We start from the raw sequence: 27316 nt of genomic DNA, 5'->3' as shown, positions 1-27316 counted from the left end.
GAAGTGTGTTTTGAAATGTTCGGCAATTTTCGTAATACGAAGGCAGTGAAGATAGAAGAGGCCAGTATCGTGCGATTTTCCGAGACGTCGCACAAGAGTCTCGCGAAAAGTGCTAAAATACTCACCTAAAGTGTAGTTCTACGGTACAGGAAGTAACTCAATTAGTGTAGGATTGTGCCCCGCGTGTGGAGTGATTGAAATAGCAATATGAATTATAATATAAGCTGGATATTTCCACGATTGAGAAGACCATCGACGTTCTGGCATTTTGCTAGTACAGTCACAATCGCAGCTGTGGGGCTCTTTAGCAAGATAATTATGGGTAATTTCACTCTTATAAATACCTGTAGGCCCTGTAGGTATTGTCTGGATTCTCTGGCGTTGATTTGCAATGGTGTGGGAATTTAGGAAATTCCCAGGTAATTGAAAAATGGGTCAGTCCAAGGAGTCAACATCGGGCAGAAGTGATTTTTGATACCTCTAATCCTGTGATTAAACCCCAAGTAAACTTGTACGAATAAAAAAACCTTGTTGAGGAGGTTCTTAAGAGTGGCCTCCAGCCTTCTGGAGACATTCTAATTGGATTTGGGGAGTGTAAATCAATTTTCCTCGTATCACGCCACGCCAACTTGCAGTGCACTGCACAAAATCGTGGCGCACGCTGGATTAGTGCTACAATTACATAATTGTATGGCATTTTGCAGCATTTTAAAGAGAGATTCATTGAGAAATTGCCATCTTACGACATTGACCACTAATAGACTCACTTTGACCCACTTTCCTCACGTTTTTCTGTGTGAGAGAAAATTTGCCAGCCAGGCACAATCCCTGGGATTTTCCCATTCACGCACATGCAAAGGGTGACCACACAGAAGTCACCTGAGAAGTGCGCACACCAAAATGCAAACAGGAACTCCAGAAATACCAGGAAAATTTAGTGAAAGAAGCAACAAAAAAAACCAATGACAAAGAAAACAGGAAGTAGCTGAAAATTTGCATTCTCATTGGGCTTTTTTCTTCCTCTTGTTTTGCAGTTTGGCTCAACAAGACACGAGTCTACAATCGTCACATCTTGTCAGACACTCTTCGCAACCGCCCTCGTGGAGTTCCACTCATTGTAAATATCCCCCTCATTGTTTACCTTGAAAACACGAGACGCAATTTTTGATTGAGTCATTGACTTGGTGAAAAACAAAGCCACTTGCCCAAGCGCGACAGATTGATTTTGGGAAGATGTATTGGGAATATAAGTAAATAACATATTAATCTTAATTGGGACAAAATTGTTTCTTAACAAAGTATCCCCAAGAATATAAAAAAAGAAGAAAAGGATAAGAATTTGGCATTTGGGATCTATTGAAGGTATTTTCTTCCTTTGTTTTTCAAATAATTTTTTAAATTTTATTTTATCTTACCTGCGCAAAACACTGATAACGTCGTAGGATATCCTAATACACTTTCTAAAATATAAAAACAACATAATTATATATTTTTCCGATTCTTTTATCCTTAAATTAAGCAAGTGAAAAAAGTTAAACAATAAATCTTTTTATCAAAGTTTATTACTATGGCTTACTAGACTTACTTGGGAAATTGGAAAGATCATTAATTCCTAGGAGTTTTTTAAGCTAAATCGTAAAAATTAAATATATTTAGGAGTACTAAAAAATTCACTAATTAATGTCATGAAATCATGTGATATAGTAGGTTTCTAGATAAAAAATTGCTAATTAGAAAATAACAACTATTAGCAATTTAACAAATGGAATAAAAACCTAGCGCCTAGCCTCCAAAAATACATAGAGAAGAGAAGACTCTTTAGGGGAGACTGGGGCAAGAAGTCACAAATCGAAAATTTCATAATTCAATATCTTCCAAGATAAATAAGATAGCGGCTTAAAATTTTTTCCATAGATAGCCTCCATAGGTCTTTTTCAATGTCATAAGTTTGTTAGAATTTGAAGAAGGAATTTAGAAAATATAAAAATTTTTAGCCCTATTTTGAAATATTTTCCTTAAGAATATATCAATTATTACCTACTTATCATTCAAAATTTCTGCACTGATGATTATTTCCCAAATGATTTGGATTCTTTGAATACGAAGCCGCTGTCTATTTCAGAATTTTACAAAGATTCTTCTCTCAAGATATCTTTTTATTAACTTGGGGTAAAAAGTAACAAAAGGTATGGAGCAGAAAGTAAGAAAACCGAAACAATTTCTGATGTCTCACGGCAAAAAAAAACGTCTAGGGTAAATGTCCTAATTCAAAACCATTTCAAGACGCTTTAACTTTGACAGAAAATTCAACACATTAAGTTCAATTTTTTTGAAGAGATTTACACAAATTTGCTCCTTGACTCTTCAAGAATGTTACTGTTTTGTGAAAATTCTTTAAATATAATTTGGAAACTTCTTAAATACAGGAAAAACACAAAAGTGCAAAATGATTCTATTGGAAACAAATTAATCCAAATGGAGACAAGGGAAACTTTCTAATTGGAGACAAACAGTGTAAATGAAAGGCTTCCAAAACTTTCTTGAGTTGCTCTTTAGTGAAGGATTTGTTCTTATTCCTGGTCTTTTCTCCTTTCGCATCTAAAACAATAAGAAAATCTCTAAAAAAAAATCATATTTCCGGGGTTTCCTATTGCAGCATTTGCAGGCACTTCAGAAAAAAACTCTTTTTGTTCACACAATAGGTAATTATTTCATTTGAACACTTCACGTACCGTTAACAATAAAGATTAGCACTCAATTTAACTAAAATTAGCCAGAAATATGACATAAATATTAAACAAAAGAAATGAACAACAGTCACCTCATTGTGTTTTTCATTGGAAAACATGGTCGGTCTATGAAAAATTCAGTGGTGAAAAGGTACACTTTTAATTTTTCTGAGAAATTAACAAATTAGAATTTGTGAATGTAAGTGGTTTTTCGCCTTATTTGGAGCAAAATTAACTAAATAATGAAACTGTGGTATGGAAAATATATATATTTAAGAATTTAGTACTGTATTTATCATGAAAATAATTACGTTTCCATTTAGAATAGAGAAAAATTTCCATTTGGAGCAGGTTTTGAGTTAGCTTAATTTACCCTATGCCATGTGTCTCCCCTTCTTGTTTGCATTGGTGTAGAAGAATAAATTTCCTTTGAAAATATGGTATCTAGGTATTTTTTTTTTAAGTTTACTGAATCCCGTAACAAACCGTATCAAAATGTGATAATATCCCATGCCTGATACTATTTGCCACAGAATTTTTGAGAATAGTTACTAAATTACCTTTTAGAAAACAGCTCGATAAACGTATTTCCTTACAAAATAGAGGAAAATGACTTTCACAAAGTTGTAGAGCGGTAAATTTCCTATAAATCTGCGATAATTAGAAATTTCTGAGGCGCTCGAGTAGCTTGTAAAAAAATAAAATATCCGTTTTGTGACTTTTTGCCCCAGTCTCCCCTAAACTTTAAATAAATGTTAAATTTCACAGTGTTTTTCTTTTACAAAAAATAAACATGCAAACTAAATTATAAACACAAATTTTTGTTTTAATTAAGTAAAGGCTTTTAATTGCTCTTAAATGACAAAAAATTATGATTTTAAAGAAGAAATTTCTCAATTCGTTTAAAGTGATCTTCAGAATAGATGGAATCAGTCACGATGGAAAATTTTGACTAGGGTTGGAAATCAAAATGAATAATAATCCATTGAATTAAAAAAAAAAAGAAATTACTTAGTATACTATTTAGGATTTTTTGGGAAATGGGATAAACATTAGTCCAAAAACCACTTAGTTCACATCCCGAAGATGTGAATTTTCGAGTAATTGCAGTTATTTTTCATTTTTTATTAAGTTATTTGCGAAAAATATACAAGTAAAAATTTTCCTAAACTGTGATTATTGAGAAATTTGAGCGTTAAGTCATATAGCTAAGCCACCTAATGACTTAACACGAATAAAAACACGTCACTATTATTCTTAAAAAACGTCACTATTTCTCTCAAAATTTCTCGGATTTCATTTCATGTTTTGCACAAAAACGACACAATATTGGAAAGATAATTTCAAGAATATTAACTCAGACAAAACGTGTTCTATGAACGTAGTCTGTGTTTTCCTCCTCTTTTCTCGTTCGTACTATGCTTTCAGATATTCAGGTGATCCCATTGTAATAATTGAATTCTTTTTTATTAAATTATTTTTAAAAGAAAATTATTTTTCACATCAATAATTAGAAAATTATCATTATTTGAGTTGTGTGCAACATAATCCTATTCAAAAACGTCACTTTTTTTTAATAACTATAATTTTTTAAATATCCTGATCTAAGTCATTATGATTACATTACATTTATTTAAATACTGACCAAATTGGATTTCTTTACTGACCGATCTGCTAATTTACTGATTAAACATGTTGATCCTTTTTGTTAAATAAAACGATTTTAAATTAATTCTTTTTTTTTAATTTTAAGTTTGTGGAATTCTATACTGCAAACAGCGCTGGATTAAATTCGTTTATATTATTTTGAGTGTATATTAGGAAAAGTTTTATTTAACGGGATACGTTACCTTTAGCTCCAAACTTTATCCGACAATCTGGATTATTACGGATCACTATAACCGATGAATATGGTGATTATCAGATATTCAAATAACGATTTTTTTGGAAAATTTTCAAGTAAAAAATATGACATTTCTAAAAGAAAAAGAAAATGAATCTGCAGAAAAATTATTTATTGAGGTAATAGAATAGTAGATAGTATAGAAGAGAATTTAAAAAAAAAATTAATTAGCATCCATTAGATAGATTTACTGTTTTCGTTTTTTAGTATACATACATTTTATTAACATTTAGAATAAGCTTCCAGAATACTTGTTGCACGGACTGCATTTTCAGAAGAATTGAATTGAATATAGCCTTTCAGAGCCTGCTCAAAATGAGACTTTTTATTAAAACTTGTAAATACGAATCGATTTTCGATTTATGTGGAACGCAAAATATCAGATAATAAGATTTTAACATGATTAATATGTAAATTACAATTTAGTAAGGGGAACTAGGGCATCTTTAAATAAGGGAACTTTTAAAATACGGTTATTCTATCCTACTTTTATAGGGGGCAAGCAATATCTACTCTTAAATCTAATATACTTAGGAGGTGACCTGCTTATGCAATCGACTGGTGTGGGCTCCAGACTGTCGCGAGCTCTCCGCACTATGTCCTATCTCTTGTACGACTCGAGACGAACTCACGTCCGTACTCACTGAGATCGTACGACCGACTAAACTATTACAGTCGTCTCCACCATCACCAGAGGCGCTGGCCTAGAAAGGAGACATTGCGTCTCGAATATTTAGGGTTGCCTCAGCAGAGCATTTATTGCTATAAGGCGGGAAATTTAAGCTCTACACTTTCAAATGTTACTAAGTTTTTCATACTACAATTTAGGTACATAATTGGTTTGTGTAGCTAAAATTTATCATGGTTAGGGGGAAGTGGGGCACCTTTGAATTTGGGATTTTTCTCCTATATTTAAGGGGAACTGAGCCATATCGTAATGTAAGTTTCTCACTCTGTTTGTGCAGCTAAATTATATCACGATATGGCTCAATTTTATTTAAAAATAGGTGAAAAATCCAAATTTCAAAGGTGCCCCAAATTCAAAGGTGCCCCACTTCCTCCTAGATCCGTCCAATTGCATTAAAATTAGGAGAAAAAAACTGTATTTTAAATGTACCCCAATTCAAATGATCCCCACTTCCCCTTAAGCGGTCTTCAGACTAGAGGTTTAGCCTAGTTCCCGAAGGTCTCAAAATCTTAAATTATTATTAGAATTAGAGACCTTCGGGAACTGGGCTAAACCTCTAGTCTGAAGACCGCTTTATGCTCTAAACAGGTTACGGCTTATGTAGTGGGAAACTGATAGGAATAGTCTAATCATTATTTTGATTATAATTACACTAAGCCGTCTCTCGGCTTAAGTCGTAGGTGTGTTTAGCACATTACCATATTGTATATATAACTTACAAAATTAAATTATATAATGATAGGGGGAACAGGGGCACTGGGGCATCTTAAGGGCGGTGTTACAAAATATGTTCAAAGGACGCAAATCCTATATTCTTCCTAACCTTTTAAGGCTTTTAAGTTGTAAAACCAAATTTTAGCAAAAAAAGGGTGCAGTAGAGGAACTTCCAATCTTTGCATTGTTTGCATTCATTTAGTTATCTACACAGGTTCTTATCTTGTTTATTTTAATCACAATGTATGAAGAATTGAAGTTAGTACGACAGAATATATATTCTACGCTTAAAAGCTTTATGAGTAGCGCTCCTTTGTATTTTTTGGTATCAATATTCAAATCAATTTTATTTATTATCTATCATCATCAGGTATCACACATTTTTAACAATCTAATTCTTTGAGTTGAGAAACAATCTTTATAATTTTTTTTCTTGAATTATTAGTGGAATTATATTATTTTCGAAACTTTGAAATATCAACAATATTTAACTAAAGTAGAATGACAGTTTTAAAGTGATAAGAAATGCAATCAGCGAAAGACCAATAGAACACAATGAAGCATGAGCTGCTAACCCACAAATTTTACAATCTAATTTTGAACAAAGAAGAAAATCTTGTTTTACGAGCTTCTTTATCAGACAACTCCTACTCGAAATACGCGATAAAAGTCATGAACTTGTCAATGAATTTATTATTTCTGTCTTTGCTATAGTTTGTTTTATAGTATCAAGAGAAAAAACAATATAGTAGTTGTGACAATTTAACGCTGGTTCATGACTAATTTTTCATGGTCGTAAATGAAGGTAGTGAAGGTTCTCCTCTCACTTCCGACAGAAAAAAAAACATGCTTAACGAGCTCTCTTCACGGTGAAAAGTTTTATAACGGACGGAAAAAGTATGTTTTATTTATTTTATTGTTTATTAAATGGGAAATGTGTCTCTGTACTTGGGAAAATTGAGACATGCAAAGAAGATTTGTTGATGATCAATATTCTGGCGACTAGAATATTAAGGGGGAAAAAGTCAATGATATAATGTTTGTATTTAAGTATTATCTATCCATAGAGCGATTATAGTTCGATAAATTATTGTGGGAAGTGCAATTAATCACAATGTATCTATTTTAGTCACAAGCTCAATGATTAACCATTATTTTCATATTTCTTCTTCAGACGTGCTCTAATCACGAGTCATGCTTCGATGACCCAGGATTATGGGGTAAGAAAATTTAATAGTCATTATTAATAAATAAAAAAAAACAATTAGAAATTTTGCATGTGATATTTTTGAAATTCGAACATGTCCCCATTTTATGCAAATTTTACTCGTCAAGTCCTTTTTTTCTTACATTTTATTTTGTATTGTGTCTTTTTTTTGTTGACAAATCGATAATTCTTGTATAGATTGAAAAGTGTTTTCTTTGTCTTATTTTCTTTAATTGTCTCCCGAGAATAAGCATTTCAATTAAAATGTACAATTTTTTTTTCTTTTCTTTCCTTTTCATACGAATTGCAAAATGGTCTGAGTACAGCAACGGGCAAGTTTTCGATTAGATTAAAAAAAAAACAAACACAAGAGGCAGAAATTGAAAAAAAAAAGATTTTTTTTTCAATTATTTGTTTCCTATTCTTATTTTAAATCTAGAAATATCTCTAATTTTCATTCTTTAAAGCACATTTTAACATTTCTTTTTAATCTTCAGATTAATTTGTTGGTTGATGGTTTAGTATTGTGCAATGATGGAAAAGAAATAAAAGATTTTTATCATTTTCCTGGATCATTCTTCAATTTGTGAAAATTAGTAATAATTTGCAAATAGAAAAGTTTATTATTGCAATTTTTGAAGCAGTTGCTTTTACTTGAAAAAAAATCAGCAGGATAGTATAAGAGATTTTTGGAGTAGGGGAAAGTGCCCATGCTTTGTACGGTCCCAAGCTTTATAATAACTAAATTTTTCCTATGTTTCTGAATAAATACACTTTCCTCTAGTTTTTAAAATTCGGGAGCGATGAGTCATATTTATTAAAAAACATGGGTAAATTTAGTCATTATAAAGCTTGGGACCGTGCAAAGCATGGGCACTTTCCCCTAAACTCATTTCTTTGAAAAATGTAAGTCACTTCCTCTTTAAGAGTTAACAATATTACTATGCTTAATGTTCCTTTTTTTATTAAACTAAACAAAAAATTGATATTCCTTTGTTAATACAATAAAAAAATTGTGTTTATCAGACAATTTTTTAAAGCCTTGACATTTTCTAGAGTTTTTGAAAATCCTAGAAAACAAATTTTGGATAAGGACAAAATATACGTGAGCGTAATTTTTTTTAATATCGTTTTCATTTTTCTCAGTCATGAAGAATTAATTTGCTGAGTTTACTTATTAATTTATAAATGTTAAATCACCTAAGAAATCAGAATATTTTAAGACTTGTATAAAAAAATTTAAAAACTAGTATTAAATGTTGTAATTTTATTCAAAATATATCATAAAAATTTTCTTGAGAATGATGCTTAAATTCAGGCATTATTGATAATTTAATCAAATCAAATAGTCTCACCGTATTTTTTGATTGACTTGTAGCTCCACCAAATAGGATAACGTAATGGCAGTAAAATATTTCGGCAGTAGACAATAAATAAAATGAGTCTTAGGGCAGAATCACATTGACAATAAAATGCTCGCCGTGGCCTCACCGTATTTCGTTAATTTACGCATTTTCATTGCAATTCTTACGCAAATTTTCAATTACCGTATTACCTAGTATGTTGTAGTCCAGTCTAGGACGTTTCCAAAATGGTGCGTAAGTGCGCTGTGGTTTCAATAGAACCAGAGATATGAGAGGTCAAAGTTCACGAAATTCAAAAAATCATATCTCCGGTTCTATTTGACCGATTTTGATGAGTGAGGGCTTAAACGAAAGATCTCACCAAATGCTACAACTTTCTAAAACACTTGAACTTCGTGGGAATAACACCAGGGGCGCCACGGTCGAAAAAACAATTTCAATATCACATAACCTCAATTATCTCGACTGTCGCTGAACCGATTTTGATGATTACTTCGACATAATTGTAGAGAACATTTGTCTCTATATTTCGTACATACAGCATTTTTCGATCAGATAATGCGATCTGTCCGATTTTGTCGTTTAAGTATGAAAAAATTGGTTTTTTCCCATAATAACGCTTTGAAACCACTCAGATGCCAATTTGACTGCCTCTACTCCACCAAGACACTTAAAATAGGGTTTTAAATGGAAAGTCTCACAAAATATAACAATTCTATGATATAGTTGAAGTTCACCAAATGAACACTTGGGGCGCTCTGGTCGAAAAAACGAGTTCAGAAACAAACAACCTCGATTATCTCGGTTTCTGAGTAATCGATGAGATCATGTTCTATAGGAAAATTATAGAGAACATTATGGTCTACATTTCACCCATATATCACTTTTCTGTCACTCCATCCAAATCTTTGATATTTTGGTTTAAATACAAAATTTGTATAATTTCACGAATTTGATTCAAGATAACTGAATGGCGTACCCCAACTTCAGCTCTAAATCGAATTTTAAGAATCTCACCTACATAAGCCGGTTAGGATTATCTGTCCCTTTATAATGAGTTTAGTGTTTATTGTTAATCCTAAGTATAAATATGAATAACCAATAATTTTAAATTTGTCATAACTCTTAAAGAGGATGAAGAATAAAATAAGAAGACGGAGCTTACTCTTATTGCCTACCTGCAAAATATTAGTTTGAAAGAAAAATTCAGATAAAATGAATGCCTTTTATACCTAAGACTTTTCACACTCTGGAAGGAAGGACAAGAAAGAGATAAGAATACAATTTTATATTTAAAAAAAGTTTAACATTTCAATGCGCCTCGATTTACTTATTAATTACACTCTTCTCTTTGGATTACAACAAGTTAATATTCTATTTATGCACGTTTTTAACATTTTCATTGAGTCAGTTATTTGGTTGATTTGATTCAGTTGAAATTGATATTAATTTTATTTTCATTTAGACAATTTGAAGAAAAACTTCAGCTATATTATGTTTTTTATTGGTTGAATAAAAATATAATAAAAAATGATAATTTTGATATTAAAATGAATTAAAATAGCAATTTCTAACTGAATTACGTAGAAAACTTGTCACTAAATGAAAAATATCTCACACCTCTCACACTAAAATATGCTGCCGGGTCACGAAATTTGCTAAAAGAGGACTTTTTGCTGCAATTCCTTTCAGGTGTCCTCCCACTCAATCAAGTGTGCAATCACAATGTGATCAGATGGTCTCTTGCAGCTCATGATATTTGCTTTACAAACAAATACCATTCCCTGTTCTTCATGTTCGGCAAGTGTGTTCCTTGCGTGCGAGGTGCTGGTGTTTATCAGCCCGCAATGGATGTTTGCATAGAGAAATTGGCTCTCGGAGAATGGGTTCATGTTTTTCCCGAGGGTAAGGTGAACATGGCACAAGAGTATATTCGGTGAGGATACCTGTGTTACAGGATTTTGCTTTTAAAATGATTAATTTGAGGAGTTATAAGAAAAAGTCTAACTCTGAACTTCTTGTTTTACTTGGCTCTGTTTAGATTAAAATGGGGCATCGGAAGGCTCATCTATGAGAGCCCTGTTCTTCCAATAATCATTCCCATCTGGCATAAGGGAATGGAAACTGTTTTACCAAATGAACCACCCTACATTTTGAGGGTGGGCAAGAAGGTGACCATCAACTTTGGGGATCCTATTGACTTAAATGAACTTGTTAAGTCCCTCAAGGAACGGAATATTCCTGAACCAGAGGCTAGGAAAGTCATCACAGATCGCATAGAAGAGGAGTTAGATGTAAGTGGAAAAATTTTTAATCTTTAATTTTTCTTAGTTAGTTTAACGTAACTCATACTTTTTTTGGCGAAAAAAAATATTTATTCTCTTAAAAAAATCCCATTTTTGTCCTGTTTTGGTTTAGAAATTTAGTTAATAGCATTACTCACATCTAAATGAAAAATTTGGTCTCATTAAATATTTTAATCTTATCGAGTTTAAACAAAATTTTTAGACAACATTTTGACTTTAACATTCTGTAAAAACATTTAAAACAGGTTCTTAACACTTGCTTTAGTCCAAAGAAGAGATTTTAATTCTGGAAAAGATATGACTATATTCGCTTCTTTCGGTCAATAAGACTTTTATGCTACCTTTCCCGCCAATTTGACAAAATCGTAAAAATTGAAACGGAGAAAATGCGCTTCAAAGTTTTCAATGTTCACCCGAGCGTTCACAAACTTTGGAGTGAAATGATAACTTTTCAGTACTATCGAATCAATTTGATAGTATCGATAAATCTGGGGCGAAATGATAACTTTGACTCTCGCTAGTATCGAGTCGATACTATCGAATCTCTAGTATCGTTAAATCCAAATGATGAGGTGAAATGAGTGTCGGCTCTTCACGCATTGTCGGCTCGTTATTGTGATACTTTGGGACAGTGAAAAATAACCTCACTCTCGCTTGTTTTGATTTTGCAATCGAAGTTATTTTAGTGATTTTATTAATTTTAAGTTAAAATAGTCAACCCATAAATTATATTTTTATGGAAATTGGGCTATTGAGGAAGGCCCGGAAGCTCATCTTTCATTTGGAGCTAGGATGAGAAAATTGCGGTATAAAAACTCTGGAGCTTTCGGAAGAAATGCAAGTAAAAAAAATCATTATATACATAATAATTTCTACCTTACGCAGATCTTTTTTACTTTGTCTTTTACATTCTCACACAATAATTGACACTCAAAGACTTGCTGCAAGTCAGTCGGGGCGATTTCTGGTGGCTTGTAGTGTTTTATATTTGACAAGGAGGAGCAAAAGATTTGAAGGAAGCACACGCATATGTGACCATTTCCTACTCTGTGAAATTAAATCTCACAAATATTAATAAAATTTAATAAATATAAAATAAATGAGAGCATTTACTTACTAAAAACATGTAAAATCTTCTCTAAATTTCACTTCGAGGGTACAAATCGACAGCTCTAGAGGTGTCGATAAATTAGTGGCGAGAATTCTCGACACTAGCGACAAAAAATGCGGGTTATCATCTCGATCGCCCATAATCGACACTCGACACTAGCGATGGGACAATTAGAGAGAGTTATCATGTCACCCCTGTATTTCGTAGATTAAGTGAATGACGGTTTTTTTTTTAAAACATTATTGGACCATTTAGTGCATCATTTAAAAAAAATGTAAATGTTCATCTTCGTCATGTCGAAACATCACACTGTTTTAGTCAGGAACTGGGTCACGTTTAAAGCATTGTCATCATCATCATAATTTTCAACCTCTTATCCGGCATTTCACGGAGATGTTCGGGTTCGATCCCAAGGTGCTCCCACGCAAGATCCTGAATTTGACTCAGCCACCTTATTCTAGGTCTGCCCTGAGTTTGAGGTCTACTCACAATGGCTTGCATAGCTTTTCTGGGGAATCTCTCTTACGGCGTTACCACACTTGCACATTCAAATTTTAATGTGATTCACATTAATTGTCGCTTATGAGCGTCCAAATATGTTATTTGTGTCTTTGAGTCACTTATTATTTGGGGTTTTGATATTTATTGATAAAGAAGTGGACTTGGCCTGCAAAAATAAGTTTAAATTTACCTAAAGCATAAATATTTTTCACATTAAAAAATTAAAGAGAAAATCGCATTAATTTTTCGCATTAATGCTATAAATCAATTTACATCAAATTTTGCGGGCCAAGTCTACCTTTTTATCAACAAATAGATCAAATTTTGAATATAAAATGATTCAAACACACAAATTACACATTTGGACTCTCACCAGCGACAATTAATGTGAATCATATTAAAATTTTAATGTGAAAGTGTGATAACACAGTTAAGCATTGTCATTTGAATTTAAAATATCATTGTAGATACAACTCGTCGGACATGTCGGACACCTGTAGAAATGCTCTACAGTTTGTTGCGAGTTCGTACTCGGATGTACCGCGGAACTTCTCTCGGATTATCGCGAACCGCGGAAGTTTTCGCTGATTTGCGCGGACCGCAGTATTTCTCGCTGATTTTCGCAGACTGCGAAATTTTTCGAGGATTTTCGCAGACCGTGGAATTTTTCGCGGACCGTGGAATTTCTCGCGGATTCTCGCTGTCCGCGGAATTTCCCGTGGATTTTCGCGGACCGCGGAATTGTTCGCGGATTTTCACAGATCACGGAATTTTTTGCGGATTTTTTGCAAATCCGAAATATTAGGCTTTACAGTTTTCCAGATAATTTTGTTCATTTATCTTACAATTTTCTTCATTTTCAAGTGAAACTTTGCCAGATCTCAAGCCTAAAGAAGACTGTAAAGTCTAAATGGTTTGAGGTGTCTATTTCTCATAAGTTTCCGAGCCATACGGCTTTAAAGATTTACAGGTATTTTTGTGCATTTCTTACAATCGAATTTGCACGCTTTCCAATTTGCAACAACCTCCGAGTTGCACGCATTTCGATTACCATAAGCCCATTTAGGCTTATCACTGGCTTTACATTTTGGCCGTTGGAAAACTCTTTCCGGAACAAGATCGATCGTCCAACTTCCGACGGAGCTATGCCTGCCAATGTATAAGCCTTCCCAATAGAAGAAGGCTTAACGCTTAAGGCACCCTGTTATAATACGACAAGTGTTATTGAGTGCCACATCGACTTGTTCTGCATGGAAGTCCCATGATGGGACGATCGATTCCAAACAGGGGCAGCATACTCGCCGACCGAAAAACCTAAAGCTAGAGCAGATGTTCTAAGTACCTGAGGCTGGGCACCCCACGAGCTCTTAACAAGTGTCTTCAGAAGATTGTTTCGGGTGGAAACTTCCCGTTTAGTGCTATAGCAGTGGGTTTTGAAGGTGAACGTTCGGTCTAGAGGGGTTTGCGTATGAATCAATTCGGTGTTCTCCCATAATATGCACAATTCTCTCTTTGCATCTCAGTTTTTAAGGTGGAAACATGATACTTGTGTTTCTACTGGGTTGGTTTGGTTTGTTTGTATTGAAAGGATCAACTGGCTCTTAATTCTCTTTCCCGAGAAAAAAGAAAAATTTATCACCCAAGGACATCAATCTTGGAGGTTCCCTTCATTGTCGCCATTTAAATATTAATATGTATTTATATTAACTACAAAGGGTTGTCTTACAAAAGAAACTGCACTGACTGATTTAGACCTAAGGAATTTTATTCGCCCTTTATGGAAAGATCTAAAATTGCATTCTTCAGGCGTAAACTTTAAATGGTGAGAGTTATCGGGCTAGAATGTTATTCAGACTTCACCATAAGTCACAGGGAATCAAAATATCTTACTTTTCCCCTACAACCACTTACTAGTAAGCGTAAATCAAAAACAAAACTAAGAACAAAGGGAGTGGACGAAATTGCAAGCTGGCCGAAATTTGATACGGTCCTTCTATGCAGTTTTAAATCGGATCAGTAGGATTGAAACTGTGATCACTTAAAGCGGTGTAAATACCAGAATAAATTTTGCACTCTGAAAAAAAAAAGTTTTGTTAAACGAACAAATGAATTTTGTTCAAATTTTGTCAAAAGAATGTCAATTACCAATTTGACATAACTTTTTCTCGCATTTTATATGGGAAAACACACTTTTGACAAACTTTTAACAAGATCCAGTTGACCGCCGATTTGACAAAACTTTTCCATATTCTGTATAGAAGAACATCCTTTTGACAAACTTGCTTTGTTAATTTGATAAAACTTTTGATTTCAGAGTAGATTATAGGAGCAAAGACGAACTATAATAAAATGATTTTTTGTTGTAAATAATTTGACCCAATCAAAAAGATGACTCAAAACTATTGCACATTTTTTATTGAATTTTAAGGAAATGTCTATTAACTTACTTGTTCTTGTTCTTTTTATTTTCATTGCAGAATTTAAGAATAAAGACGGAACAATTGCATAACAAATGCTGACGAGTGTAACGAGGCTGAATAGATTAATTCGATGGCGCGTTTTATCGTGAAAGAAGAGAATAAGTAGAAAAGTGTAAGTTCGTTACATTATTGTAGTGAGAATGAGTGAGAAAGAAACAAGAAAGTTGTGCCATGTAAATATCTTTCTGGAATGTCTTAAGAGCGTGAATAGGAATGTAATGTTCTGATAAAAGAAAAAAAATCCAGTCCATTGTAAAACTAATCTAATCGACACGTTACTCCATAAAAACAAATATCACATTAAATTCTTGTCCCATTTCCAGAGCAACATTAAAATTAGATTATACGGTAGATATGTGTCGATAAGAAAAAAAAAATATTACATGAGTGTCAATAATTCGGATAAAATGGAAATGGTTAATAATTTCCGTTTAGCTGTGAAAATTAAGAATTTATTTTTAAATGGACATTCTGCATGATTTTATCCTTCAATTGAGTTTTGTGATAGGATTTAACGCCAATTTACTCATTTAGTCCTTTTGTACCTCCATATGCCGTATGCTAAGTAAGGCCTACAATTAAATTCATATTTTTTCTATTATTGTAATTCCCACAATACAGATCAGTGTTGATAATGCTTTAGCATTTGACTGGGTAGCTAAGTTCTTCCATTATCATTAATGATGATGATTTATGAAAGTGTATTTTTATCATATTTACACAGTGAATTACAAATCAGTGTTGGTTTATTATCATGCAAAAACTTTTATTATCAAAATATCACTGGCAATTTTTTCTTCCACTGATACTTTGACCTGAAATGCGATAATATTTCATACAAATACATACTCAGATGTAAGTTGAAAATTGGGCCAAAGCATTGACATTTATGATGATTTGCAAAATCTGCCAAATGCAGAACACCAATTGCGAAAAACATAATCAAAATAAAAGAACACAAAAATATCTTTTTTAAAGGTTAATAGTGGCAATTATTGCCCAACGCACAATAACTTTTGTTTTGTAAACATATTTTTGACATTTCAATGAGAGTGAGTGAGATCTAAATTTAGTCATCTCTCTCATTCTCATAGGAAATTTTAAAAACGTGTTTATAAACAAAAGTTATTGTCTGCTGGGTATATTAGGTGAGATTCTTAACAATCTCACCTACTATTTCTTTTATAAATATATTTTTCCTAGGTTCGTTTAAATACAAAAATAGTAATGCACAACGCACAATAACTTTTGTTTTGTAAACATGTTTTCAAAAAAGACTAGGAGAGAGAGAGAGATGACTGAATGTAGGTGTCACTCTCCCACTGAAATGTCAAAAACATGTTTACAATATAAAAGTTATTGTATGTGTTTCACATAATGTCCAAGGCATAATTACTTTTTATTTCAGTGAAAGTGAGCGAGATCTATACCTAGTCATCTCGCTCACTCCCATATGCAATTTTGAAAACATATTTACAAACAACAAAAGTTATTGTGCGCTGTGCATAAAGACCTCTACACATTGGGAGCAATTTTCGTCAGAAATTTCACTTTTGACCGAATTTTGACGTTTTCACCTGCAGCAATGCGGGCAACACAGAATTCTATAATATCTATAAGAATTCTGTGACGGGCAATGTCTTTCAATAGAAGTAATCTCCGATGAAAATTGCTTCTAATGTGTAAAAGCCTGAATGTTCAACGCAAATAACTTTTGTATTGTAAACATGTTTTCCAAATTTCTATGAGAGTGAACGAGATGACTAGATCTAGGTCTCACTTATTCTTATTGAAGTGTCTATAACATATTTACTAAACAAAAGTTATTGTGCGTTGGGCATTATGCCTAGCTCACGATAGCTTTAGCTTTTTAAACATGTTTTTGACATTTAAATGAGAGTGAGTAAGATCTGGATATGGTCATCTCGCTCACTCCTATAGGTAGTTTCAAAAGCATATTTACATAACAAAAGTTACTGTGCGTTGCACATAATGCCCAGCGCACAATAACTTTTGTTTGTAAAAATGTTTTCAAAATTTTCTATAAGAGCGAGCGAGATAACTAGATCTAGATCTCACTTACTCTCATTGAAATGACAAAAACATGTTTACAAAACAAAAGTTACTGTGCGTTGGGCATAATGCTTAACGCACAATAACTTTTGTTTTGTAAACATGTTTTTCACATTTCACTGAGATTGAGTGAGATCTAGATCTAGTCATCTTGCTCATTCTCATAGGAAATTTTGAAAACATATTTACAAACAAAAGTTATTGTGCGCTGGTCATAATACGCAATGCACAATAACTTTGATCTTGTAAACATGTTTTCGAAACATAAGAGCGAGTGAGATGACTAGACCTAAATTTAAGTCATCACTCTCACTGAATAGTTAAAACATATTTTTACATAGCAATAGTAGTTATTGTGCGTTGTGTTTTGTAAACATAATCTCGAAAATGTCTGTGACACAAGGAACAAGTTTTGTTTTTGACATTTCAGTGAATTGGATTTATTTCGGGGGAACATCCATCCCATAAGTCAACCCTTGGACCATTAACATACTCCTCATTTTCTCCCCATCCTCTCCTACCCTTCTAAAAGCATGTTCTTGGAATATGTTTTAGAGATTACGAGCACAGACATTTCGTTCTGATACGAAAATCCCAATAAATCATTCCTAATAACGGTTTTTCCAAGGTGAAAGGTTCAAAAGGCTCAAGAGAGTGCATTTATCAAATGATTAGGCTCATGTTTGAGCTCGTTGGAAAGGTCTTGGAATTTCTGACAAGTCAGAATTGGTTCTAATCGGCAATGAACCGATTCTTAATCGATAAGTAATTCTTATTATAAAATCAATTGTATGACTTCTAAGCCAATTTCGGCGATCTTTTGACTAATTCATCAATCGGGTTAAGGGCAGAATCACATTGACAATAAAATGGTCGCCGTAGCCTCACCGTATTTTTTTAATTTACTCATTTTCATTGTAATTTTTACTGTGCTATCATACTAGGATTTTCACAATTTAATTTTAAATTCAATTGAGCCAATTGAGCATTAAAAGATTTCTAGAATTAAGTTGAAAATTCTCACAGCCAGGACACATTTTGCAAGAAATTTGCTCAATTTCAAATAGTGCCGCGAGAATTATGATTGTGAATGACTCCAGAAAATGTGTAATACTATTTAAAATGTCTTATAAGTAATTTATCTGTTATTCAGAAGAATCACCGAGGTGAGAAGAAAGAATTCTAGGCAAAGGGCTTATGAAAAGACTCTCATACATCTCATTTAAAGTCTGTATGAAGCCATCAAAGCTGAGATTTCTTGACACAACAATTTCCTTCGAATTGCTTTGGAGGAACCCAACAAATTACTCCCGATACTGAAGCTTCACTCGCGTACAAGTTTATCACTGATCACTGTTCTTAATTTTATTTTCTTGGCCACAAATAATAATTACGAGTGAATAAATTTAATAAGAACAATTTGGATAAAAAAGGCGACTTGTTTAACTGCAACAAAGTTGAAATTAATGATCAATTTTAACATTTTAATTTGCTGAATTCAAATTTAATTGAGCAACCACATTTATGCTATTTTAGCATATTTAAACATGTTTTGTTGGGCCAAGTATTAGTTTATATCAATAAATAAGCGAAAATCTGTCAAGTCAAATGATTTTTAATACAAAATAACGCATAGGAACAATTCATCTGAAAATTAAATTGAATTTATATATCGAAAAAATCCTAGTATGATAGCACGGTTACGCAAATTTTGCATTATCGTATTACCTTATCTCATACTCGGTGGCACTAGGTGAAAATAATATTAAAAAAAAAAAAATTGAAGAAATAAAACGAAAATTCGACAAACGGTGAGCAAAAAAAAGTGTAAGAGAAATTAATCGTACAGTTTTCTTTGCTCATCGTTTATCGCATTTTCGTTTTATTTCTTCAATTTTCTTATATTATTTTCACCTAGTACCACCGAGTATGAGATAAGGTAATACGGTAATTGAGAATTTGCGTAAGAATTGCAATGAAAATGAGTAAATTGACGAAATACAGTGAGCATTTTACTGTCGCCACCTCTTCAAATTATTATTATAAAATTATTATTACTTCTAAGAAACCGTATACAATAAAATATCAAGTTTAAAAAAAAATAAATGGCAGGCTAACTTAAGCCATAAAGCAAAAATTACAGTTTCACTGTACTGCAAAAACCATGCAAAGCATGCAAATATATTGTGTTATGGTTGCTTTATCGGAAAAAAACAGATGTTAGCTGATTTTACTCTGATTCACTGTCATCTATTTTTTTATCCCACTCCCATGTTCCGTCTTTTAATTAACACAACTGGCATCTGGTTCTATTTTCAACGAACATCTCAGTCTTGTACACCTTAAGAATTTCTCAAACATAATATTTGAAGATTTTTAACAAAATTCTAAAGAGGAATCTTCCATTTTGCAGATATTTCAGACTAGCGGTTAAGCTTGCAGATTTATTTTTAAATATAATAGATCCATTGCCCTTAAAATACAATCCTAACGGTGCTATCACACTAGGATTTTTTCGATATGTAAATTCAATTTAATTTTCAGATGAATTGTTCCTATGCGTTATTTTGTATTAAAAATCATTTTAATTGATAGATTTTCGCTTATTTATTGATGTAAGCTAATACTTGGCTCACTAAAACATGTTTAAACATGCTAAATAGCATAAATGTTGTTGCTCAATTAAATTTGAATTCAGCAAATTAAAATGTTAAAATTGCTCGTTAATTTCAATTTGATAGCAGTTAAGCAAGTAGCCTTTTTTATCCAAATTGTTCTTATTAAATTTATTTATTCGTAATTAATATTATTTGTGGCGAAAATATAAGGTATGTAACAGTGATTTAGTGATAAACTTGTACGCGAGTGAAGCTTCAGTATCGGGAGTAATTTGCTAAGTTCCTGCAAAGCCATTCGAACACTGAAAAAAAACGGGGGTTTGATTAACTTTTTTTCCTCATAACTTTGACACTTTTTAGGTGTAAAAATATATCAACAATTTTTAATGTTAATTTTACACCTTCTTAAGGGTAAAAGTAACATGAAAAAGGGTAACTTAAACCCCTAATACACCTAAAAAGCATAATATTTACACCGATTTTGAATCAATACTGCAGGGTAAAATTAACATTTCCGGAATGTTATTTTAACTTTTTCGGATTTCTCTCAGTGAAGGAAATTGTTGTGTCAAGAATCGCATTTGGGATGACTTCATACAGATTTCAAACAAGACTGTATGAGTCTCCATGAGCACCTTGCCTACAATCCTTTCTTCTGGCTTTGGGGATCCTTCTGAATAACAGATAAATGACTTATAAGACATTTTAAGTACTATCACACATTTACTGGAGTCATTCACAATCAAAAATCTTGCGGCACTATTTAAAATTGAGCAAATTTCTTGCAAAATGTGTCCTGGCTGTGAGAATTTTCAAGTTAATTCTAGAAATCTTTTAATGCTCAATTGGCTCAATTGAATTTAAAATTAAATTGTGAAAATCCTAGTGTGGTAGCACCGTAAGGCAAAGTTTTTCCAAAAATCTTACCTATAATATGAATTTAGAGAAATTAAGGCATATAGATAAACCCGAAGTTCTGAAGGCTGTATGATGAATGAGAATGATAAGAAAAATTTTACTACACATCACCAAATACAATTTTGTAAAACCATCATAAATCCAATTCAATTTCTCTTATCGCATTCAATATGTAAAACTGCATCAACTGGATCTGTATTGCGGGAATTTTTTTGTCGCTATTATTGAAATAAATACACACAACAAAAAAATATATCCGGCATCTCAGTCTCTCTTGAGGTGAGAAATTTTTAAAAGCCAGAAACAATTCCCCACATTTTTAAATAAAGAATGTGTTTTGCATTTCTATCCACCGATTGATAAAATCAAAGCTATATTCTTCAAAATATACACATTATAAATAAAAATAGATTGAGACAGAATACCAAAATGATAGTGTAAAAGACAAATAATCTTGTAAATAAAAGATTGTCAACTAAATCAAAAATGGTCTTTTTTTATTATCTTCGGGAGCTTAACGGAAAAAATGAGAGATCATTGCTTTTGGGTTTCATCAAATTTATTTAGAAATGTGAAAGGAGTGCAATGTTTTCACCCAAATTTCTATCTCCTCACACGGAGAAGTTCACTCAGTGTGTGGACACTCCTGAGAGAGTGAATTTCCTCGTGAACAATTGTGGTGTACGTGGTGCCAGGAGGATTGATGTATTAGGTCGCGGAGGCTTTGGGATTGTCCTGAAGGCGACCTATCGAGGTAAGACTTAATCCCAGAAATTTTTGGGATCCACGCGAAAGCCAATTGTAGTGATGAAAAGCGGACGCTCATGGTGAAAGACAGACATGACAAAGCGCCACCGGGAATCGATGGGGAAATAGGGTGGAAAAGCTTCTTCATTCACATTGAAGTTGTAGATGTAGTAGTAGCCAGCAGGAATGGGACATTTGCGGGGAAAGTTTCCATGCTCTATAACAGTGGGATAGAAAAGGGCCAGGACGAGGCTATGCTTTGCTGGATTCTTGAGGAATGCACAGAAATCCAATTTAGTGTCCATTATACTTGGATGGTAGCGATTTCCACGTTTCTCGAAGCTTTTTGCCGATATCTAAATAGATTGTAAGTGGTTTTTTTTTTGGGTTTTTAATAATACGGGAGACTAGGGCCAAATTAGTCAACAAATGAAATTTTTCATTACATATAATTCACAAAAAAAAGCTAGTATCAGGTTCATTAATATTAACTGCTCGAACTCCAAGAGAGAGCAGTTTTTACAAGCTTTTAAAGAATAGGAAGGAAGGTGTTTACTTTGATAAAATTATGCTTTCCTCAAAACAGTAGATTCTCTCAAATTCGGGCATTTGGGACCGAAATGTCACCCGAATTAGAGAGAAATTCGGGCGACAAAGTTTTTGAAATGCAACGACTTTTTTTTATTGATCTTCACACTCGTTAAAATTTATTTACTCATATTCATTGTAAATGTCATAAAAATTCCTTAATAATGCAATATCACATCATAACTTAAGGCAAATCAATGCAAATTTAAGCATTTATTTCCTTCATTCAATTACCAAGATCAAACTTGAAAAATGTCGACAAACTTTTTTTCAAATATAACTGCTGCCCGAATTAAAAAGTATCCCGATCTTAAAAGAGCCGAATTAGGGAGAGTCTACTGTACAGTACTAATTCGCTCAAATTCGCTGTAGTTCTTCCTATTTTATCGTGATCCTTTATAATTCAGCGCTTTTTGTGGAATTTACAAAGGTTTTGACGCTCAATTCTATCGCTATACCGGATGACATTCCGCCCCATATTCCCGATTGAGAGAGAGTCTACTGTATTCCTTGTAAGGCAACTGTAACATCCGAACATCTAATACCATCCGTGACTAATTTTCCCCAATCTTCCCTTGGAGAGAGTGAGACAATTTCATATAGCATTTTTTAATTTCAACTTCCCCTCCTATCGTGATATCACACTAGGATTTTTTCAATTTGTAAATTCAATTTAATTTTCAGATGAATTATTCCTATGCGTTATTTTGCACTAAAAACCAATTCAATTGATAGATCTTCACTTATTTATTAATAAAAACTAATACTTGGTCCAGAAAACCCTATTTAAATATGTTAAAATAGCATGTGGTTGCTCAAATAAATATGAATTCAGCAAATTAAAATTGCTCAATAATTTCAATTTTATTGCAATTAAACAAGTAGTCTTTTGAAGAAAATTGTTCTTATTAAATTTATTTACTCGTAATTAATATTATTTGAGGCGAAAATATAAGATAAGTACAGTGTTTTAGTGATAAACTTGCATGAAGTGAAGCTTAAGTATCGGGAGTAATTCATTAAGTTCCTCCAAAGACATTCGAAGGAAATTGTTATGTTACGAAAATTTCAGTTGGGAGTTGGGACGACTTCATGTTCATGCAGATTTTCAATAAGACTGTATGAGAGTCGCTGCATGACTGCATGAGCCCTTTGCTAAGCACTCTTTCTTCCGGCCTTAGTGATCCTTCTGCATAACAGATAAATGACTTATAAGACATTTTAAGTACTATCACATTTTTCCCGGAGTCATTCACAATCAAAAATCTCGCGGCACTATTTAAAATTAAGCAAATTTCTTGCAAAATGTGTCCTGGCTGTGAGAATTTTCAAGTAAAATCTAGAAATCTTAATGCTCAATTGGTTCAATTGAATTTAAAATTAGAACGTGAAAAATCCTAGTGTGATAGCACTGTTAGTAAATGAAATTAATTAAAATCTGTGCAATATCCTTGGATATAAGTATAAAGAATTAGGGGATGATAAGGCAGTTTCATAAAAGCATTAATTTTCGAATATTATCTTTGTCAGAAAATTATTAGCCGACACTGTAACATTCAAACCATTCAAACAATTAATTTAAAAATCTTTTTGCTTTCTTTAGTTATCAGGGTTACCAGTTATTAGAAAATAGTATACTTTTCAAATACAAATTGATTTTTCTCACATTTTTGCTGGCTAAATGTACCCCGGTCTCATTAATATAGGTACTTTTTTTTATTCTGGAACCAATGTTCTATCTAAACCATGAGGGAAAAGTTCTAGAGCAGAGAAATTATTTCTCAGAAGGGAGAGTGGTCAAAACGATATGGGCCATATGGGCGTTGATCCATCTTTCTCCAGAAATGCAACTAAGTAGATTTTGTAGGTACTGAAGATTTAAAAAAATCCGGGACCGGGACCGGGACCCAGGACAATAAACGCTGGGATTTCTTGTAAAATAGTTTTTATCCTTCCGAAAAATCGATGTTTGGATAATACGCAAGAACGGTTACAGCGATCTTGATGAAATTCCGTATAAGGTCAGTGTATGACTTAAACTTTTTATCCATGAATATCACCTCCTCCGACCACCCTGATTTCTGGTAGTCCCCATATAAAATGAGAGCATTTTACCTTATACCTCCTTTCTGCCCAGAGGTAGAAAGCCAAGGGGTCATTCATTCCCATTTTTTCTGACAAGGGTTTCTGGTTTCTCGGGTTTCACGATGCAGAAATTGGTTTCTCGGGTTTCGCGATGCAATTCTTGGGTTTCTCGGGTTTCGCGATGCAGACATTGGGTTTCTCGGGTTTCGCGATGCAAAGAGTGGGTTTCTCGATGCAGACATTGGGTTTCTCTGGTTTCGCGAAGCATTTCTCGGACAATTGACGAGGGTTTCTCAATATGAGTTACCCCTTGTAGAAAGCTGAAATTCGACATGGGAACAAGGCTTAAAGAAGTCGGTCACGCATATCACCCCCCTGAGCTCAGCCCCTTTCTTATAGCGCCATAAAAAATTAGAGCATTTTCATTTTATAAATCCTTAAATACCGTTCAAATTCACGGTAAGGATTGCATAGGATAACGTACCTCCTTCACTAAAATATTCTCCTTGAAAAGCTAGCTAGGGTCACTGAAGATCATATAGTCAAAAAATATACCATTATCAAGGTTTTATTAATCAAATTATCAAGATCGTCGAGTGTACCAAATTTCGGCATAGCTGCATCCAAGCACCAAAATCTTAAGTATGAAATGTAATATTTTTGATGCTGTTTGATTTTTTTACTTCTTTCTGAAGAGTGTTGCTTGAAATCTTATAGATAGTTTATCGTCTTTTTTCTCTAAAATTATTCTTAATACATTTGAAAATGAATAAAAATACATGACTTTGGTTAATATTTCGGCCACCTTGATTCTCAACAGTGGCTTGCCTTTCCGGAATTCTTCCAGTCTTTTTCACATCATTTGTTCGCAAAAGTGTCACTTTTCTTTGTATTCATTGTATAATGAAAAAAAAAATTATGGAAATTCGAGGAGCAAAAAAGTGGTTTAAATTGCAAGCTGGCCGAAATTTAGTACATTTAGGTACTTTAGTAACATGGAGATTTAGGCCCATTTGTCCGAAGTAATTTATACTAAAAACGCGATCTATATGAAATTGCCCCTCTCTCCCTATTTCTAACAAATTGGGTTTATTAAACTTACGTAAATGCTATCATTGAGATCGACTTTAAAAGTTGCCGTTGAATTCAATCCGTCGAAAGTTCTATTGAGTTTCCTGATGAAAATTTCCGCATTCTCAATAATATCCGGAGCCTTGATATCAACTTTCACATTCTCCTGGACAATTTTGAAATTTCTCAGACACTGGTAGCATCCCAAAAGGCAAATTAGGCCTATAAATGTGGTAAATTTCATTTCTGTAACCACAATATTTTGATCAGAATCGTTCTTTTCAACTGAATGAAAAATTTATTTGGAAAATTATCTCTTGTACCATGAGGGTTTTCAAGCAGAAAAATACCCATTTATGTATCCGCTATTAAATGGCTATAGGCATTAAATTTATTCCGCTAATCATCAGCTTGTTTTCCAGGCAAGAGAGTAGCTGTTAAAGTTGTCCACTTGCGTCATGAACACTGTCGGGTGTCTCTGAACAATGAAGGACATATTCTCGGATGGAAGCATCCCAATATCATAAGGATTTTTAAGGTTTTAATGAGGGATTTTTCTTAACACGGTTCCGTGCTTCAAACTTCGCTTATTTTTCTAGATTGTTTCAGACACGAATCATGGTCTTGTGATAATGGAGAGGATTCCTGGAGATAATCTCCAATCAATTCTAAACACTCTCAATCTTGGGATTCGTCATGCCCTTGAAATTCTTTCCCAAGTGGCTTCTGGATTGAATTACTGCCACTTCCGGGGAGTAATTCATGGGGACATTAAGCCACAAAATATTTTAATAACTCTGTCGCATGAGAAAGAAGGATATCTGGCTAAATTGTGCGATTTTGGTAGTTCTTCTATTGGAAATGAGAATCCCAGTGATTGTCGAGGGACAATCAGATATATGGCTCCTGAAGCTCTTAGAAAAGCTCCTTTGACTCCAAAAGCTGACATCTTCAGCTTTGGAGTAACCATGTGGCAAATTGAGAATCACAAAGTCCCCTATGAAGAAATCTATGGGAATGATATAATTATTTATCGAGTGGTTCGAGAGGGATTGAGGCCAGATACTTGCCAGGAAATTGATTCTCCTAAAATTCCCAAAATTCTCCTGGATGGAGATTCTCTAGAAATAAGAAGCTTCAGGAGTCAGCGTTCAATCTCTCCACGAGAAATTAAGAGCGAAACAACTGTGAATATAAATGCAGGAAATTCTGCAGAACGAGGAAGCAGGAAGCCTTCTAGATCCCTCAATGCCCTCCTCAAAGAAGCCAGAATTGAAAATCATGAAGAAATCACCGAAATGAGAAAGAAAATCCACTGGAAAAATATCTTCAAGCCCAGCAAATGGCCAAAAAATGAAAACTACTGCAATTTGTTCCAGAGTTGCTGGCAAGAGGACCCTAATCTTCGTCCAGGAGCTTCTCAAATCCTCAATCAGCTTCATAAAATCATCAAAAACATTCAAAACTAACCCCTTGTATTTTTTTCTAAATCTCAATTCTACTCAATCCTTGTAAATCATGTACACTGTTCCGAGAATAAAGTACGTTGGTGTCTCATATTTGTGACTGGAGAAAAGATCCATTTTGGGATCTTGGAAGAACATCATGGCACAAGTAACACCCTGTTGAAGCTTAGGAATGATACTTACTATTGTGACGATTCTGTAGCGTCTCATGTAGAGTCCTTTGGCCGCCTTCTTAATGTCCTGGGCCAGAAGTTGACAGAGAATCTTACATTTCTTCGGATTGTACTTCCTGTACTCCGATTCAGGCTCCGTTCGACTCTCAAATATCCGATTCATCAAAGTCTTTAGCTGATCCATGACAATTCTTGGAGTTCGATAGAAACGCAATTTCCCATCGCAAAAATCATTGGAATCAAAAGTAATATCCCTCCGGCGAGATTTCTGTGTGGCCAAACCAAAAACCAAAGAACTCGTGTACAAACTATTGTGATGGGCAGCTTGTTTGACCATAGATTGCCTCCTGAAATCGTTATAAATCCCATATTCCTGAAACACTAAAACAAAAACTAAAATCTCTTACCTGGAAGGGCTCCGTGAAGGAGGTCGCAAACTTGGTCGTCTCATCATTTTCAACAGAATATCCTCACTATAGTTAATTTCCTTGCAATATATTATAATCCACCCGGGCCCACAATAAACACAATTCTTCCTCTCGACAGGCAATTATCTTGTCAATCAATCACAAAA

At 33.5% G+C, this 27316-nt stretch overlaps 4 protein-coding genes across 4 annotated transcripts; 2 read left to right on the top strand and 2 right to left on the bottom strand.

Moving 5' to 3' along the window:
- Window positions 1-47: 47 nt before the first annotated feature.
- LOC129804420 (tafazzin) lies at window positions 48-15327 on the top strand. The gene is made up of 6 exons (XM_055851685.1): window positions 48-322; window positions 1035-1117; window positions 7209-7254; window positions 10298-10541; window positions 10647-10899; window positions 15001-15327. Exons 1-6 carry the CDS (start codon window positions 208-210, stop codon window positions 15040-15042), a joined length of 783 nt encoding a protein of 260 aa, XP_055707660.1. The 5' UTR covers window positions 48-207; the 3' UTR covers window positions 15043-15327.
- Window positions 15328-21116: 5789 nt separating this feature from the next.
- Window positions 21117-26660, top strand: LOC129804418 (proto-oncogene serine/threonine-protein kinase mos). The gene is made up of 3 exons (XM_055851681.1): window positions 21117-21366; window positions 25526-25641; window positions 25703-26660. Exons 1-3 carry the CDS (start codon window positions 21198-21200, stop codon window positions 26570-26572), a joined length of 1155 nt encoding a protein of 384 aa, XP_055707656.1. The 5' UTR covers window positions 21117-21197; the 3' UTR covers window positions 26573-26660.
- Window positions 21366-25374, bottom strand: LOC129804421 (uncharacterized). Its single transcript, XM_055851686.1, has 2 exons — window positions 25135-25374; window positions 21366-21715 (listed from the first exon to the last, which is right to left on the bottom strand). Exons 1-2 carry the CDS (start codon window positions 25345-25347, stop codon window positions 21374-21376), a joined length of 555 nt encoding a protein of 184 aa, XP_055707661.1. The 5' UTR covers window positions 25348-25374; the 3' UTR covers window positions 21366-21373.
- LOC129804423 (dynein light chain Tctex-type 5-like) lies at window positions 26558-27242 on the bottom strand. Its single transcript, XM_055851687.1, has 2 exons — window positions 27150-27242; window positions 26558-27089 (listed from the first exon to the last, which is right to left on the bottom strand). The coding sequence occupies exons 1-2, from the start codon at window positions 27194-27196 to the stop codon at window positions 26606-26608; spliced, it is 531 nt and encodes a 176-aa protein (XP_055707662.1). The 5' UTR covers window positions 27197-27242; the 3' UTR covers window positions 26558-26605.
- Window positions 27243-27316: the final 74 nt, after the last annotated feature.

This window comes from Phlebotomus papatasi, chromosome 2 (assembly GCF_024763615.1).
Source record: "Phlebotomus papatasi isolate M1 chromosome 2, Ppap_2.1, whole genome shotgun sequence".
Lineage (NCBI taxonomy): Eukaryota > Metazoa > Arthropoda > Insecta > Diptera > Psychodidae > Phlebotomus > Phlebotomus papatasi.
This window is presented reverse-complemented; position numbering and strand designations above follow the sequence as displayed.

Coding starts and splice junctions, on each gene's coding strand:
- LOC129804420 (XM_055851685.1), top strand. CDS start 208: ATGAATTATAATATAAGCTGGATATTTCCACGATTGAGAAGACCATCG. Junction 323..1,034: donor CTTTAGCAAGATAATTATGG/GTAATTTCACTC, acceptor CTTGTTTTGCAG/TTTGGCTCAACAAGACACGA. Junction 10,542..10,646: donor ATGGCACAAGAGTATATTCG/GTGAGGATACCT, acceptor GGCTCTGTTTAG/ATTAAAATGGGGCATCGGAA.
- LOC129804418 (XM_055851681.1), top strand. CDS start 21,198: ATGTTTTCACCCAAATTTCTATCTCCTCACACGGAGAAGTTCACTCAG. Junction 21,367..25,525: donor CCTGAAGGCGACCTATCGAG/GTAAGACTTAAT, acceptor CTTGTTTTCCAG/GCAAGAGAGTAGCTGTTAAA. Junction 25,642..25,702: donor ATATCATAAGGATTTTTAAG/GTTTTAATGAGG, acceptor TTATTTTTCTAG/ATTGTTTCAGACACGAATCA.
- LOC129804421 (XM_055851686.1), bottom strand. CDS start 25,347: ATGAAATTTACCACATTTATAGGCCTAATTTGCCTTTTGGGATGCTAC. Junction 21,716..25,134: donor ATCTCAATGATAGCATTTAC/GTAAGTTTAATA, acceptor CAATCTATTTAG/ATATCGGCAAAAAGCTTCGA.
- LOC129804423 (XM_055851687.1), bottom strand. CDS start 27,196: ATGATGAGACGACCAAGTTTGCGACCTCCTTCACGGAGCCCTTCCAG. Junction 27,090..27,149: donor CCTTCACGGAGCCCTTCCAG/GTAAGAGATTTT, acceptor TAACGATTTCAG/GAGGCAATCTATGGTCAAAC.